The sequence below is a fragment of the Leptinotarsa decemlineata genome, unplaced genomic scaffold, assembly GCF_025532065.1.
Source record: "Leptinotarsa decemlineata unplaced genomic scaffold, Ldec_3_MD MMD2_P_RNA_scaffold_11, whole genome shotgun sequence".
In the NCBI taxonomy this organism is placed as follows: Eukaryota; Metazoa; Arthropoda; class Insecta; order Coleoptera; family Chrysomelidae; genus Leptinotarsa; species Leptinotarsa decemlineata.
In genome coordinates this window covers 6,318,359-6,336,932 of record NW_027412525.1, presented here as the reverse complement: position 1 = coordinate 6,336,932, position 18,574 = coordinate 6,318,359, and the positions used below count along the sequence as shown (strand labels likewise).

General features: G+C 36.2%; 1 protein-coding gene and 1 long non-coding RNA gene across 6 annotated transcripts in view; one reads left to right on the top strand and one right to left on the bottom strand.

Moving 5' to 3' along the window:
• The window catches only part of Ir8a (Ionotropic receptor 8a), a 465,956-nt gene that overhangs the window by 245,689 nt on the left and 201,693 nt on the right, over positions 1-18,574 (top strand). For all 3 annotated transcript variants that reach the window (XM_074170479.1, XM_074170487.1, XM_074170494.1), the window contains exon 2: positions 14,735-14,863. In XM_074170479.1, the coding sequence (XP_074026580.1) occupies positions 14,735-14,863 (129 nt within the window). The remainder of the gene's footprint in view (positions 1-14,734; positions 14,864-18,574) is intronic.
• Positions 8,031-18,574, bottom strand: part of LOC111510342 (uncharacterized) — a 106,981-nt gene continuing 96,437 nt past the window's right edge. For all 3 annotated transcript variants that reach the window (XR_012464401.1, XR_012464402.1, XR_012464400.1), the window contains one exon: positions 8,031-8,920. This is a non-coding gene — a long non-coding RNA (uncharacterized lncRNA). The remainder of the gene's footprint in view (positions 8,921-18,574) is intronic.

Below are 18,574 nucleotides of genomic sequence, written 5' to 3'. Positions count from 1 at the left end.
CGATTACGCCGAAATGAAGATCATGAATTACCATTAGGTATTTATGAAAAACAAGAGAAAGACAGGAACTTGCTGATAAATATTCAGGAAAAACAGAAACAGTAGGTAAAAGACAATCAGATGTACCTTCATTCATTGAAAGATTCAAAAATCTTCCCAAGTGAATGAAGGGGAGGTACGGGAATTTATTCAGGAAGAATTTGAAAAAGTATTTCAGAAAACAAAGGAGGGATTGGAAAAAATAGTCTATGATGATAAGCTTGAGAGCCGGAGTCGGAAAAAAGTTTGAAGACGTTTTCCAGGAACTTCGGAAAGAATTACCGAGACCAAAGAGGATTGCTGTGGAAAAATGCAAATCGGAAACGACACTTTCCCTTCTGGCGGTAGTTTCATTGAAACTCCAACCTTCGATGGCGAATCTTCATGGTCAATTTATCGCAGATAATTTGAGGCCGCTTCTGAAAATAATAAGTGGAAAAATGAAGAGATAGCAACAACTCCTATACTGGCACTACGAGGAAAGGCATCCGAAATCTTCAAAATATTCCAGTGAATAGGCAGATTATGAAGCAGTCGTATCAGATCTTGAATTCAGGTATGGTAATGAGCACCCTCAACAGGTCTACCACACTCAACTGAAGGTGAGAACTCAACGTTCATCTGAGAGTCTGTAGGAGTTTCGGGCTGAAGTCGAAAGTTTGGTAAGACTCGCCTACTCAGAAACACCTGATAACTTCACTCACTGGGTTAGAGTCCATAGTTTCATCGACAGGGTTCGTGACACGGAGCTCCAGCAGTCTCTGAGGATGACACGTCATAAAAATTTGAATGAACCCATCATTTATGCCCTAGAATTCGAAGCTACTGAAATGTTTCACGACAACAGCGGAAAGTTCTAGTGAGGGCCATCAATGAAAAGGAAGACGAAGGAACAGATCGACTTATGGTAGATCTAGAGGAACTTCTAAAGAAATATTTGCTAAATAGTATTGCGCCCAAGGCGAAAGACATTCAAGGCAGGCCTGTCGACCATGTTCAACATCCAATGAAAAAAGAGACTGGCGTTCGAGATCACCCTCACTGGAGCGTCGGGGTTTGGAAAAACCAAATTCAGCCTGCGTTGAAAGAAGTACATTGGCTGGGCTGCTGCATCCCAAGTCCCCAGGTATTTGACTTCCATGATAGTAACAGCTTAGTTGTTGACGGATTTCTGAATAATCACCAATGCCTCATCGATACTGGCGCAACGAGGTCAGTAACGAGAGCCGACATTTCCAAAAGAATCAGTTTGCTGTAAACAGCCACTGGAGATATATTGACAGTCTATGGAGAAGCTGAAGTGAGACTGAGGCTTGAAAACTGCGAAATAGAAACTGAGCTATTAGTGACCAACATCGTTGACGAGTTCATTTCAGGACTAAACATCGTGTCCCCCTACGGATTCGTGGTGGACATAAGGAACAAACAATTGAAATTCGGAAACCGGGAATTCTACTCAACGTGCCTTCTCAGTCTCATGAGAGCACAAACGTGGTTATACTGGAAGATTCCAGAATCTCTCCCTACACCGAGAAAATATTTCAAGCTAGAATTGCTGGACCTGGCGGCTTGGGTACAGCATTGATAAAGCCGTCCAACAGCTCTGGCCAGATCCCTCGTAAATGGTAATAATCAGACCATTCTAGTAAGAATAATTAACTCCAATTATAACAGGGTGAACCTCAAGAAAAGGCAGGTAATAGGCACCTGTGAAACGATAGTGAACATTTTCAGAATCGAAGAAGAAGTCCCTCTAGAGCGTGCTCAACAACCCGGAAAGGAACTCATCGACTCTTTTGAGAAGAGTCTGAAGAAGAACTATGCAAGGCCACCCGATTCGGGGAGAAAGAGAACGATATGTTAGTGAAGGGCAAAATCATTGGTCGAACAGCTATAGTTCAACATCGCATCGGTACCGATGCCGAGCCCATACGTCAACCACCGAGACAACTTCTCTTCGCAAAGCAAGACGAAGCTTCATCCATCGTTAAGGACATGTTGGAGAAAGGAGTAATAGAAAAAAAATCACCTATTGTGTTGGTGACTAAGAAAAATGGATCGACGAGATTCTGCGTAAACTACACGAGGCTTAATGATATCACCAGAAAAGACAGTTACCCTCTCCCTGGAAAAGATGACACCCTCTTGGATTCTCAACATTAGACCTGAGAAACGATTATTGGTAGGTGGCCGTTCGCCCTGAGGATAAATAGAAGACTGCTTTTCCACCGGCAATACTAGTCAGGGTTTATGCCGTTCGGGTTATGCAATGCACTAGCAATATTTGAATGCTTGATGGTGTTGAGAGGACATGCCGGGTCTATCTTGATGACAATATAAGTCACCGGAAAAAGTTTTCACGAACATCTGTCAAACTTCAGGAATATTTTTAGGATGCCATGGAATGCTCATTTGCAGATCAACCCCAAGAAGTACTGTCTCTTCCACGAAAAAGTTATTTTTTTAGGGCACGTTGCGTCCTCAAAAGGAGTTGAAAGAGATCCAGAGAAAATCAAGGCAGTGCAAATATGGTCAACACCTAAGAGCAAGCCCAACGTGAGAAATTTCCTTTGATTCTGCAGCTATTACCGGCATTTCGTGAAGGACTTTGGAAATATCATCAGACTACTGCATAGCTCAACTAAAGAGAAAACATCCTTCGTTTGGCCCACAGATTGCCATCCTGATTTGCTATCCTGAAGAGACATTTAACCAGCTCACCGATCGTGGCATACCGATAGGGGAGGGCTTATTTATTATTTAGTCAGGTGGTTCTAAAAGTTAAAAATTTACGATCATGAAATTCATCTTTGAAAAGGAAAGAGTCACGGAAACGCATATAGCCTCTCAACAAGACCATGCCTGATATCCGGATGCAAATTTTGCCAACGCCAGGAGAACAAGGATGCCCAGCTACTGGAAGAAGAATTTTTCATCAGACGTAGTAAGGTAGCGGGCAGAGACTTTTTCATGGACAGCTCTGATGGGAGATGAGCTGAGGAAGATGAGCTTTCCTACCTCCCGCCGCTTCGGGTTAGCTCTGACCCGGAGGATAGCAAGCTGTAAGGGTCCCTTGTTCAGGGATGCGGATAGAAAATCTGAGGAATTACCTGACCATGGTGTGATACGGTCATCGAAAACTTCTGAGGGTGACACTACCTTCATAACGAGGCAAGAGATCATCGTAGCGTAGAAGAAGGATCCGGTCTTGAAAACTGTACGAAAATGGATTAACGAAGGACTGAGGCCGGAATGGCAAGAGATCTCTAAGTACGGCCAGCAGGAAAAGGGTTACTAGCTCCAGTGGGACTCTGTGCATTCGATATGTTCTACTTTCACGAAAATGGGAAAGCCCGGATAGAAGAACCCACAAATTCATTAGTACTACTCAATAGTAAGATTTTCAATTGAGATTTCCGAATTTCACCTCATAAACTAAACAAATCTCATCTATTGTTTCTTCTTCATCTCAACTAACGTTGAATACTGTATCACCAAAGAAGAATGATTAATGAATATAACCGCAAAATATGTATATCTTGAATAAAATAAATAAATCATCTATTGGAACATGTTTTCTCTTAGTTAATTAAAAAAATAAATTAATAATATATATTTTCATAGAATACATGAAGACGCTCATCATAGGAATCACACGTTGAGAGGTAAGACCTCGTTAGACCTTAGCTCGCACAAGTTTCGACTTTTGAGAGTTGTCGTCTACTTTTCAATCTCAAGACTCCTTCAGCATCTGAAATTGGCGAAAGTTTACATATTCTGCGAGATGAATCAATCATTTTTCCGTTCTGTAGTGAATTGATTTCTTCAGGAAACCTTCGATTTAAACATTTCAGCCTGGTTGTTTCTGCGGTATTCATCTCCAAATGATGAAGTTCTGCTTTGTTCGATGATTTATAGACAAATCTCAACCGCCAAGCTATTGCTTGAAGTGATTTCAATCATGATGAACATCTTCCAACATCTAGTAAAGCCTGTTTTAGATCTGCATTGATTTGCTGATGTATCTAGAGCAGCCATTCCCAAACATTTTAGCTGGGGACCCACCTTTATTGTGGAATGTTTTTTGCCACTCATATATTGAATAATGTTGAGTATAATTATTATTACTAATAATATTTTTATTAACATTGAAGTGAAAATCCATTATTGAGGAATACAGCTCTGAAAGAAAATGGTGAAGATGATATAGTTGAAGATATTATATAGTACAAAAAAATGCTTTCATTTCAGAGTCTTAAAACTGAACAAATACAAAAAATTTAAAAATGAGACTTATGTGATTAGTGTGACTTGTGGAGTTGGTGCTTACGATTTACAAGAGATTCCATATCTGGGTTGAAAGTTGAAAGCTTCAAATGGTCATATCCCACGGGAGCAGTGAAGCGGAAAATGGAAAGCGGGGATAAGTGAAAGTACTCGAACAACCTATAAATAGTCATCTCTCGAAGAAATCAGTCCAGTTATCACCCGAAGACGATTGTAGATACTAACAATCGAAACGTCGTGAAGTAACGTGACTTGAAATCTCTCAACTTTTTTTTTTTTCATTCCTTCATTTTTATTTATTTTTGTTCAATTGTTCTATTTTACTTGTATTTTATTTCAACTATTATTTCATCTCAGGTTTATTTTGCTTGATATAATTGTTATTTTCAGCTATTCATTTTTAATTCTTTTTTTAGCTGTTTCAGGGATTTCAAATCATTTTATATAGTAGACAATGAAAGTCCGAACTAGTGAAATTCGTGGAGAGTACCCTATCACACAAATGTTTGGTTGAAAACCACATCAGCTCTGTTCGAAAGAACTGGATACTCTTCGTTAGCCTTTATCCAAAATGGGAAAAACTATTCAAAAGTAATAAGAGTTTTTAATCTATTTCCGCGACCCACCCAAATTGCTCCCGCGACCCACTAGTGAGTCGTGACCCATAATTTGGGAACCACTGATCTAGAGACTTTTGGTCATTTTGGGTTGACCATCTGTCTTCTCCATATTCAAGAAACTGAGGACCACTTAGCCATTTGCTACCTTTTTTCCATAAGTATATGCAAGCATATTCCTTCTTGTGGCATTATCAGCGATATTTTTTTTGTAGGGGGCCAATTGAAATGTACAACGTCTATGCGCTACAAATGGCCTGGAAATTATAGTATTGGCCTTGATCCGGCCAATGACTGCCAATGATATTGTAATTTTCTCCGATGTAAACTGCCAGTCTACTTTCCAGAACCGCAGTCTGAAATTCAAGCCTGGAAGACATCATTTGTCGGATGGGGGTACTCTAGACTTTAACATACCGCAACTTGTTTGAATAAATTGATGGATGTAGCCATTACTACGTGGTAGGAAATCATAATGAAAAGAGAAATGAAGCTTTCTAAGTTTTTTACCACAATTTTTTTTAACTAACGTTACTGCAGTTTCGTCCTTTACGGACATTTTCAAACTTATACAATGAACTAACAATTATTCATTACTCGTTTGTTTGAAGGTGATTGACAATTTTTCGTGATGAATTTCACTAGTTCGGACTTCCATTGTCTACTATGTAAAATGATTTGAAATCCCTGAAACAAGTAAAAAAGAATAATTAAAAAAGAATAGTTGAAAATAACAATTATATTAAGCAACAATAAACCTGAAATGAAATGATAGTGAAATAACCTACAAGTAGAAATATAATAATTGAATAAATAAAAAAAATTAAAGGAATGAAAAAAGAAAGTAATAAAAAAATTAAAAAATGTAGAGATTCCAAGTCACGTTAGTTCACGACGTTTTGATTGTTGGTATCTACAATCGTCTTCGGGTGATGATTTTAATTTTTTTATTATTTTCTTTTTTCATTCCTTTAATTTTCATTTATTCAATTATTATATTTCTACTTGTAGGTTATTTCACTATCATTTCATTTCAGGTTTATTGTTGCTTAATATAATTGTTATTTTCAACTATTCTTTTTTAATTATTCTTTTTTACTTGTTTCAGGGATTTCAAATCATTTCACATAGTAGACAATGGAAGTCCGAACTAGTGAAATTATTCATTACATTAGCCATTATATACCACCCCTTTAGGTACTAATAGAGGTACTTGGCTTGATTGAGTACCTGAATTTACAGTTCACAATGGGGATCTGCCACTTCAAAAATTGGCAAGTCCGACCATTGTATTGTTCCCAATGACAGTTACCTTTTTTCCATTCGATCGTCTTCGTATCTGTTATGGTTTAAAATATAGCAATGTTACCATATGATGAAAGAAACGGTCTGTATTGTCTCCAACCCTCTTTCTATTGTATGTCAACGACTTTGCTGACAAGAGCACACTTCTTTCGTCATTCCAGGACATCGGTGGCGGATACACATCTTCACAGGCAAATTACATATCCCAATGAGGATCTATAAGTGATTTAGAAATGGGGTGAAAATGACCAGGTTCAAGTCAATCCCACAAAAACCCAGGCATCGTTTTTCTCCAAGAAGATAAATGTCTCCGAACCGGATATAATAATGTCAAGTCAGACAATTCCAGTTTCTGCTTCAATAAGTTTGTTGGGTGTTGAAATGGATACCAATATGTCTTGGCACAATCATGTCGCTGAAATTGCAAAAGCCGCTTCTCAAAAACTTGAAACACTATTCCGACCCAGAAAACTGTACATACCTCTGAAACTTTTGATGCTTTATAAAGCCCAGATCAGACCCTAAGTATACCCTGAAGTTGCTGGTTTCCATCCAGAAAAAAGCCATCCGCCTTGATTGGAGACGTGAATATCACTTGCAACCTTGATAGTTAGAAACATCGAAAAGAAAAAAGGTTGAAGTTTCGTCTCTCATTTATAGATACTTTTACGTGAAGTGTTCAAGTGATTTGGCACATTTGATTCCACCAAGAGCGGTACATATCAGAAATACGCGACGGACTGCAGCTGGTCATCGTTTTGAGGTTCAACCCAGTACACCTCGAACTCCACTGTTCAAGGACTCTTTCATTTGGATAACTGCGTTTATGTGGAATAAACTTCCTCAGAACGTCTTTCCTGATGGATTTAATCTTCAGCGATTCAAATCCAATGTGAATCACTTTTTGCACAGGCACCGCTCTTAAAGCGCCTTAAAGATGTGCCTGTAGTGCTTGAGAAGTAAAAATGAGCCTTGAAAGAAGAGTGATGGCAATACAAGAATTTCCAAAACGAAAAAGTATGAATTTTCATTGTGTTAGGGTACCTACCTGTCGAATTAATTGGGTTGTCTGAATTATATTTTGGAAAAATGGAAACAATTCACTAAATAAGAAACGACAGAACCGTAATTTAAAATTGTTGTCACTGATGATGGTAGTTATTTCAAATGAAACGCTATAAAAATATCAAATGTTATATACCTTTGGATTGTGAATTTATTGCAATATCAATATCTGTAATAAAAAACACAGTTCCGTATGTAAACAAAAGTTGATGGTGGCCATATTGACACGGAACGTTTTATCGAATATTTATTATTACATCGTCATAGTACACTACAATATACAATAACATTTCCATTTTTTTCATTTTTTGATATTTGTCGAGAAGGGCGAGAGTCCCGTTAATTTTATTCAATTCAGCGATTCAAATCCAATGTAAATCACTACTTTCGCACAGATACCGCTCTTAGAGCGCCTTAAGAATGTTCCTGTAGTACTTGTGTTTCGTCCTTAAAAAAACTAACGAAAGCAACAATGACGACGAAACGATTACGACTCCTGTTGAACCGACATGTTTTTTTTTAAATAATGTATTTTGAGGTACCCTGTATACTCCACTGAATGCTCGTTATATTACCATCATGTTTGTGTTTTCTATCTGATTCTGACAAAATAACCGTCTTCACATGATTAATTCACATTCATTCCCAATCACCCCTGATATGAAACATACATAAACCAATTTTCAACGACCGATTTCAGTTCAAGAGAGGTTGATGTCAAATACAAACTTCATTTAATTATACGTACATAACTTGATATAAAAATATTAAAGAAAGCCATTATTGTGAATTACGTAATGTTGTGGGTTCCAAAAGTCGTGGCTGTAGATGTTCCGCTGGTGAGACTGGTGCAAAGAAAAAGGTTACTCCTACTTGAAGTAGGAGATGGAGCGCTAGAAGTATGCGAACGCTGTTGATGAGATGAGATGATTATATAGGAATGTCGATCGTTCTTTAGTTTCCATATTTCTTCAGCCAAAAGATTCTGAACCTGACTTCTAAAAGAAAGTTCCTCAGAGACGTAAGTTATCCTACATGAGGAAGTAGGGATTAAAATAAATTATATATTCATTATCTTCATTATTTTTTTTCTAATAACGCAACTTTTTCAGCTTCTAATTTTTAAAATTCTTCATCTCTAAGTTCCATACATTTCTTACTGGTGCCTTTCGCTTCCATTGTATTACAATAGGGTTGATTGGAGTTTCTTTTCCTGATATCACTTTTTCCAAGTCATCGTTTCGTTGTTGTCGAGAAACATGGGTGACTTGTTTTGTTGGTGGTTCAGAAGAAGCTGTACCAAGCAGTGAGAAGTTCGTCGTATTCAAGTTCTTTATCAGATTTTGTTTTTGAAGGTTTCGATGTTATTGCAATTTCAGTTTCACATTCCTGAGCCAACTGGGTAGCATGAGAAGTACTTTCGGAATACTCCATATCACCTTCTGTCACCTTAGGTGGTGATATAGATTTCAAAAACATCATTAATTCAAAATGTCACTAAGTGCCATTGTGCCGAAAGGCGTTTTCAGATCGGTGCTTCGATATTTTGTTCAGTTCTTTTTTGAACCTTTCTCGTAGATTCTCCCACTTATTTTTCACCACTTCCTCTGAAACAAAAGAAGATTATTTTAGAAATTGCGATTGTTTTTATTTCAGGTATTTAGTAACAAGGATGCATTTTAGATAACTCCAATATTCCTTCAGGATATCTAAGACTTTAGTAACTGCAATCATAATCGAAGTGTGCAAAGCAATTTGAAAAATTTCCTGATTGGTTCGGCCGTTACTTGATGAAGATCCATAGTAATTTCAAAAACTACACCTCACGATTTGATCTCCACAAACTTTATTTGAAAAATATATCACATGTTTTGCTAATACATTAGCTTTTTCGATCACTTGAAAGGCATTAGCTTTTTCGATCACTTGAAAAAGCTAATGTCTTAGCGAAACATGTGATATATTTTTCAAATAAAGTTTGTAGAGATCAAATCGTGAGGTGTAGTTTTTGAAATCAATTTGAAAAACCTCAGTAAAGAAGCAAATGCCCCAGTCCACAACTGAAGACTTAGTGAAAATTGCTACCGATTTTTCGACACGGTTTCAATTTCTAAATTGCATTAGATGTTTGGATGGAAAGCATATAAGAATAAAACAGCCATAGAAATCTGGAACAATGTATTATTGTTACAAAATGTTTTTTCTATTGGTCTGCTAGCACTCACAGATGCGAACTATAAGTTCATAATGGTAAATGTTGGATCTTATGACAAAGACAGTGATGCAGAAGTATTTGAAAACTGTCTACGGAAAGCAATCGAGAGTGAGTCACTTGTACTTCCTGAAGAAACAATTTTGCCCGGTTCAACCATTACGGCACCCTACGTACTCCATTTTTTAGCATATTTGTATCTCATTGGCTGCAGATGAGTTCGAAATATTTTGATGCAGTTCACACCCAGCAGTGTAACTGATGGATGTAAACCATTAGAAATAGTTATCGAGCAAATAATCACGCTTCTTGAGTTCATTTCACAAATGTTATAATCATCATTTTCACCATTAGATGTGTAAACACCATATAACCAAAAAACTATAACCAAATTCACTACAAGACATCATGACAGTCATTGATTTATCTCAATAACCATATAAATAACCCAAATTCCCATTCTACAAATTATAGTCCTCTCATTCTCAGACTCTGTGGCGTTTTCAATAAATATGGGATTTATGTTAGCACAACACTCCCGAATGGTATTCTCTAAATGTTCTTTGTTGGCAAATAGTCTGCGCTTATACACTTTTCGTTTTAGATAACCCCATAATAAAAAGTCAATCGAAGATGGGTCCGCTGATCTTGGTGGCCAATAAGCTTTCCAATCTCTTCCTATCACTTTGTCCTTATACATCTGAATGAGCCACTATTTCACTTATTCTGTTTGGTGGATCGGTCCAATACTTATATTGAATATTATTAAATTTGGATTATTGTTGGACCACCAGCGACAACTTTAGGAACGATGTGTTCGATGTGAAATTGCCTCGTCTGTCTATAAAATCTTGTAGGGGAATGCGACATCATTTTCTCTCTCACCTTGGAACCAAAATAAAAATCCTGCTCGAATATCGAAATCTTTTTTTTAAAAGTATGTATGAACTTTGGCTCATAGGGATAGAATTCATTTCTGTGCAAAATTCTCCTCACAGTTTCTCTGCCAACCCCTTCACTAATACTCCTATTATTAGTTTTTTCCATTTTTAACATCGCTCGAACAAACATTTATTGAGTTATGTGGTTATTCGAAACTATTGTCCACAGAGCCAATTTCTTTGAATATTTTCAATATCAATACTAAAGTGAATATTGCTTCCTGGATACCGGTGATTGAAAATACAAGCAACATCTCGATATGGCACATAAAAGATCGATTTCCACTTTGTCTAGTGTGGATAACATTGTAGATAAAACTTATTTGTGAATTATAAATGTACAAAAATCTGTATACAAAACAACTCGATTCATTAAACGCAATAATTTGACATTAACCAAAACTGAAAATTTCTTTCAAAAGCCTACTGAGGAAAAATTTTATTTCGATTCGATCAGTACCTAGTATTTTTTTCGACATGTTGCATTAGTCTTGTAATGTTCAAAATCACGAAATTTTATATCATGTTCAGTACAAATCGCTTGAACGAAAGTCTTTTGAATACTTATGGAACTGTAAGTCTATGTTTAGTTTACAGAAAAGTATAATATTTTGGGTTAGATTGTAACTGAATTATTGCTCAGAAAAATAGTGAAACCGAATAAAATCTATTAAAAAAAAATACGAGTGTAATAAGAATGGAGAGAAATGCGTTTATTCGATTACTGACATATGTCCATTGAAAATCCTAATGAGTTTAACAATAAAATGAAAAACCTAGATGAACTTTGCAACAAAAATAACAAATTTCTGGAGGTACATTTATTTCTTTTTGTGGTAACAGCCTGATTCGGGTATTTTCTGGGCATGGTATGACATTGAAGTCTCGTATTCATCAAAATTCCAAAGTGAGTGGGTCTTTTGAGTCAAATGGTAAGAGTACGGCTCTGCCAAACTCTAAAGACCTGATTCGGTCCCCAGCGGGGCAGGCACAAAGTATATGCTCTGTTAATGAGGTAGTCGGATAGTCAAGTTGCAAGAATCTCACCTTGATACCCACGACAAACTTTCCATATGAGGATTTTTGCACGTCAGCTATACCTGACGATGCCTTAGATTCAGCCGTGCAGGGCGTTTCCGCCTCTGGTTTTGGTGAATCACCACTTGAGCGCGTACGTTTGCTAGCCTGCTCATGGGGAGGGAGGTTTGTTTCCCCACCTGAGACAGATCAGTTGTTGGATCAAGAGTTGGGGAGTTGAGATGCTCTCAACTAAATTTATAGAGAGGTCCGTTGGAGTCGTAAACTCAACATCCATCTCCTCTGTAGACTCGCTCCTGAAATAAATTTACAGGGAGGTCTTTTGGAGCCGAAAACTCGACATCCATCTCCTCTGTAGACTCGCTACTGAATTAAGTTTACAGGGAGGTCAGTTGGAGTCCTAAACTCGACATCTATCTCCTCTGTAGACTCGCTACTGAACTAAATCCCTGGGAGGTCATTTGGAGTCATAAAATCGGCATCCATCTCCTCTGTAGACTCGCTCCTGAATTGAATTTACAGAGAGGTCAGTTGGAGTCGCAAACTCGACATCCATCTCCTCTGTAGACTCGCTCATGATCTAAGTTTACAGGGAGGTCAATTGGAGTCGTAAGCTCGACATCCATCTCCTCTATAGACTCAGCGTCAGAAAGAATTTTTAAGTTTACTCTGTCCATGAAAGTCCCACGAGTAGCTGGGGAAAGAAGGTCAATCACGGTAGAGCCCCGTATTACCGTGACAAGGCGATGCTACGACGAGAGGGCGCCCGGTATCTCGAAGGTTCCGTAGAGACAGCTGATAGGCTCAGTGTCATTCATCCTCTCGTCACGGATACACACACCTTGAGATCAAGCCATCGTTGGGATGCCATTCAGCCAGGGACTAACAGAACCACAAGGATTCTGTCATTATCGTATCCAGCGGGGCTACGTGGAAGCAGGCATCCGATGGCCGGTTTGCTCCACCCCCACATCCCAAGCCAATGCACTCGCCGAAGACAGCATGCACAGTGGTTCAGGCAGTAAAAGATGAACAAGGCCAGCCAACCCGCCACACTTTCAATAAGTGAATTTTCATCATTCAAATTGAAGAAGTTATAATTTCAGAAGAGATTAGTTTTTAACTAAAAAAATTTATTGCGATGTCTGCCATTGAGGATGAAAGTGTTCCATGTAAGTGAAATTTCATCTTCTCCATATACCTACTATATTGTGTAGCGTTCCTGTGAATAATATCTTCAATTCTAATAATATTCAATTCCATAACAAATGTTTGGAGTTGAAACTGAATAGAAACACATGATTTTTGTGTAACTAATGTTCATATAAAAGCCATTCAATTTCAGTATGAAAGTATTTTCTAGAAGGCTTTTTCTTTCAGTCTGTATCTGAAAGTAACTTCAATGCAGGATATTACAAATCTTGGAAAATATATCATTTTTAAATTTTCTTTTCTTGGTAGTTTTGACATTTTTTGAATGAAGTTGAGAAGTAGAAAGCCAAAACCTTCCTTTCTCATTAATTTTCGTTATACATTACTTTCGTGACTGAAAATGAAGAAGAAGAAGGATATATTTATTGAAATAGGTAATCCTGATACACAATATTATATAAAACATATAACTAACATAGAAAAATAATTATATAAAAAAACTTAAAAAAATGTAGATATAGTTCAAAATTGAAAATAAAAATTTTTAGTTTGGAAAATAACGACAAACGTATGGTATTGAAAATACATTGCAATATAGGTGCAGCTCCAATACAATGATAAAAATCAGAAAACAACATACAAATACTGTATTTATCAATATTACTTCACCAAGTATTATTCTATATAGCATTATGGATGGATTTCAATAACTGTTTTTTAAAAAACTTAATTATGGAGTAGATTTGATTTCATTTGGTAATTTAGTGTATGCATCAAACCCTTTGAAAAATAAAGAATTCAATGCATATTAGTATGATTTCTTGTGGGATATTTGTGCACTTCTGAATTTAAACTAACAAATTCAGAAAAATATGAAGGTGAAAAGTTATTCAGAATTTTATATATAAATTTCATAGTTGAGTAATACAACCGTACAGAAACTGGTAGCCATCGCGATTTCAGTGAATCTATTCACTTTTAGAACAATTCGCATACAGCGATTTTGAAGTTTTTGTAATTGAGATGTTTGATTTAGATTAAACAAGGAAATAATAGAAGCACAGTAATCAAAATGTGGTTGGATAATCGCATTGTACACAGAAATTTTAGACTGAGTGGATAAATTACCAGAAATTCTTGCAAAGGAATATAGTTTTTCAGATATTTCTTCACACATAAAGAGATGATTGCCAAAATGTAATGAATTATTCAACTGGAATCCAAGATATCTGATACATGACACAATTTCAATGTTTTCATAATCAATTTGTAGGTTTATTTCATTAAAATCGAGGTTGTTCCATTTATATTTTGTTGTTATAGTCATTTTCTCAGTTTTCATTTTATTCAGTTTCAATTTATCTGCCATGAGGAACTCATTTACATCCTTCAATGCGGCATTCATTTCATCAATAGGTTTATCTAAGCTTGTAGCGTAGCATGCCAATAGTGTATCATCTGCAAATAAATTCATAAAATCAACATTTATAAACAAGTTCATGCCATTTAAATATAAGATAGACAGCAGAGGTCCTAAAATACCACCCTGAGGCACACCTATATGTACATCCAATTCCTGTGAGATATTATCTTGAACTTCGACTGCTTTCTATGGGATAAATAGTCAGATAACCATTGGTGAACATCACCATCAATGCCATAACCTCTTAATTTCATTAGAAGAATATTACGATCAATTGTTTGCAAAGCTCTCTTCAGATCAAAAAAAAAAAACAGCTACTACAAATTTATTGTTAACAACTTCTTTTTTGAATTTAGATAAAGTTGTAATGCGGAATGAATATTTTTTACGGAATCCAGATTGATTATATTTATTAAAATTTCATTTTTTTCAACAAAGACTGAGAAGAAAAAAAAATGCAATGAAAAAAATGACAAAAACAACCTGAAATCAATAAATTTTATAATTATGAATTCAGGCCAAATGTTTCAGTAATAGGTGTCGTTAAGTATATTTCCGTGTTATAAATTGAGAATTTATTGAGAATTGTAAAATCTTTCGTCATCAAATCTGTCTAGATGCAGTTCATTTCTCTAATTATAATTTTCATTTACAGTTATATTGAGAAATGCTGACCAACATGATTTTCTGGATTACTATTGGGATATCAGTAAATCTCTGAAATCAATCATCAAATTTGAAGAGAATGTAATAAATGTAAATGAAGAAATCAACAAAGAAGACAGTAAGTATGAACTTTAGTATCTAGTTACAGGTACTAGAAGAGGTATTGTCATGATAACAAACGACGTTGCATTGGTTGATCAGTGAAATGTAATGTAATGTAACATTATTCATTTTCCAGAACAGAAAATTGAGTTCTCTTCTGTTACATTAATGTATTTTTCTGATCCAAAATTCGTTCAGTCATACTATGTATATGGGCTGAAAACAAAATCGATGAAATACACGAGAAATACATGCAAAGAATTTAGACATTCTAATAGTTTTGAGTTCATAGCACTATTTTCATCGACATTTTATTTGATTTCGAAAAAACGTTTCATTGTTTTGGAAAAATTCTGAATAGATACCTTTATACACAATTTTCACTGTTCTTTCAAACTTTGATCAAACTGTCGGATCAAAATTGAATGAAATATACGAGAGTGAGACTATGCAGAGAATTTGAGACATTTTAAAAGTTTTGACTTCATAATACTATTTTAATCAAAAAACTAGCACATTTCTTTCATTTCAAAAAAGATTTCATTGTTTTGAAAGCATTGTGAACTCAACGTGGAGGCAATGGAAGAGCGAAGTATTTAACATTAACATTTCAAAATACGTTATTAATCGGTTCTAGGTAGAAACTATTCTCAGGGTTTTTTTCATAGTACCTAACAGGGATATCGATTTTTTTTTCTGTTTTGTCAGCGTTTTCATAGTAGTAGAATTTCGTACCTTCTTCAATTTTAGGTATACTGTTGTACGAATGAAAACTGAGCAAAGCCAAAGCATATTCATAATCAGAATCTAATCGAATGGATGGATTGAAATCGATAGAGAGTGTCGAAAAACGACTCGGTAGCGTTAATATATGATGATATAATGTCAGTATGACATCTCCTTCAGTAATGATTGACATCTTGGATAAAAATCATTCATTTCTACAATAATAACATTCTATTTGTGAGCTCACAGGACCATAATATATTGTTTCTTGTAGCGATGACGCAGCTGATGTGGATATTGGTACCTCATGTCGATAATAGATGAAACATGGTAAACGAATCTGCAAAGCAAATCGATGTTGATAGTCCTTTGGTTATCTATGCCAAACATCCAATAATTCCCAAGGTTCAGCATTCTCGATCAAATAGTCGATCGATAAAGTTTTCGATTCAGCATCGGTTAAATCTCGCAAAGATTTATCTCCAACCAATTTTGCATACATTATACACAAGCAGCTTGTACAAAGCTGGAAGGGCAGCGAATATAGGTATGATTGGTGTGATTCCTCCAGATTTTACTTCGAATGGGATTATCCTAGGTATCCGTATGTTTTCATGTCCTCCAGCTTGACCCAATGCCATTTTAGCAGCTGGCAAAGCCGAAGCATCAGATTTCTTAATATTGGTAGGATGTGGCTACCAATTTTCAGTAATTTTCTGAAGCATATTACGTTGAAAGGACAACATCATGCCAAGCTTACGTTTCGCTGTCATTATTGTAGTTAAATCTAGCATTTTTTGATTGAACGTGTTACCAAACTCTATTTTACAACATTTGATCTGCTTTATGACGGTATTCTAAGGAGTCGCTTTGAAAGTACGCGATATCGTGATCTTTACAATATTCGTTCAAGGATTTTCACCGGTGTCACCGCGTTCCAATCTCTTTTTCAATTTGGTGCCTGGTCCGCAAGACTTATAACCAGGTATTCGAACGGGAGCTTATTGATGAGTGAATTGACGACATCTGCACCGGAGTAAGTCAACATTAGGAATGATTGGGTGAGGATTGTGATATTTTTATTTATAACCATAGCGCACTCATTGTCCAACATCACATCACGAAAGTCGTTCAACAAGACAAGACATTACCTATTGAAAATTTAGATTTTTTGAATGGAGCCAACAATAGCAGTATTATTGGGAGGCACGGTATACTATTGCCCAATCAGTTTCGTGCAATAATTTGTGGGTCGAGTGGTAATGGAAAGACAAACGCTATCTCAACATTGCTATCCCACCCGAATGGCGCCAAATTTGAAAATATCTACGTATATTCAAAATCATTGTATCAACCTAAATATCAAGTGGTTTAAGAAATTTTTAGTGAAGTCCCTTGACTTCACTGGATATTATCTGTTCAGGGGAGATGAGGATATCATAAACCCTCACGACGCCAAATCAAATTCCATATTCATTTTCAAAGATGTCGCATGCAATAACATACAGAAAATTCGCAAATATCATTCTGTATGTAGGCATAAGTACATTGACGCCGCCTATCTCTGTCAAACATATTTAACAATCCTCAAACAATTGATACGCGACAATTGCAATATGTACTTTTCAAACAGGATGAAATGAAATGATTAGATGAACACGTCTCTCTCGACATGTCTTTCGATGAATTCAAGAAAATGTCTGCCGAATGATGGACGTTATCGTCAAGAATTCGGAAAATATATATGTGTGTGATGTTAAACCATTCACCATCATGAAACCGTTGAGCAAAGAAGTTGATGTTATTCGAAGGAATGAAATCAACGAACTTGCACGCATCAATCGAAAAAAATATTTTACTGTTACATTGGGGGAATCTGAAGAAGATGAGTCATTGCAAATATTTTTCAAACCTTTGTCTATTCCATTGGGAAAAATATCGAATGGAACAACAACACAGTCAGCTACTACCCCATTGAAAACTGAGGCAAAAATCGAAGTCAAACAAGAGACAGTGGAAGAGCCTGAAACGACTCCATTCCAATCCCCCGTACATGTTGCAGGTACAGATGAGGATGATGATGATGGAAACGTCTTTAGTGGGTATGCAGAAGACGAACAAGATGACAACGTTGCGTCATGCATAAATGAACAAGTTTTAGAAGAATATATCGATCAATATCCGATAATGTCTCAAACGTACATTATGAAACATTGGGAAAATGACAAGGAAATCAGCGAAGTATACGGTCCCATATATGATAAGGTATCTTCAAATTGGTTCCTAGGCCAAAAGGAAATCGATTTTGACAAGCGTAGCAGATACATAAAATTGGCTGAGTATCACTGGAAAGGAACACCCGGTATAAAATATATATGAACTGTTATTTCTTGACATGCCTGAATATTATAATACTGAGGATTTAAATGTATACAAAAATATTTCGAATTTATCGAGTGCTCACAAGAATTCGCTGGACATCTAAAAGGCACTCAAAGATACAAGTACACCAACATAATCAAACCGTTGTTTTCTACAGCAGGAAATCTTCGTAAAACTGGTTCTGGGTACTGACATTCAATACGAAACCCATTGAATACATTTAGTGGGACGATCCCAGCGAGCTATGCGAACGTCTCAAATTACTGATAGCCTTTCGAGATGCAGGAAATACTTTACACAACAATGAAATCATATCCATTTTGAATGATCTTGAAGAGGCAAAAATAATTCTATAAGATACACTACGGTCCCCAATACATTATCATTTTCAAAATGGTTATCGATAAGTTTGGACGTAGCGACAGCAACAGAAGGCGAAAATTGCCAACGCTCTCTGGAGGATGTTAGTTGCATTACAATCCAGATGGTATTATTCATTGTGGTGATATGAAATTTTGTCATGTGAAGAGCCCCACCACTGATTACAATGTTGCTAATAATAAGTATGTGGATAGAACCGATAAAGAACTTTCTTCATTTATATATCCACCAGATACAA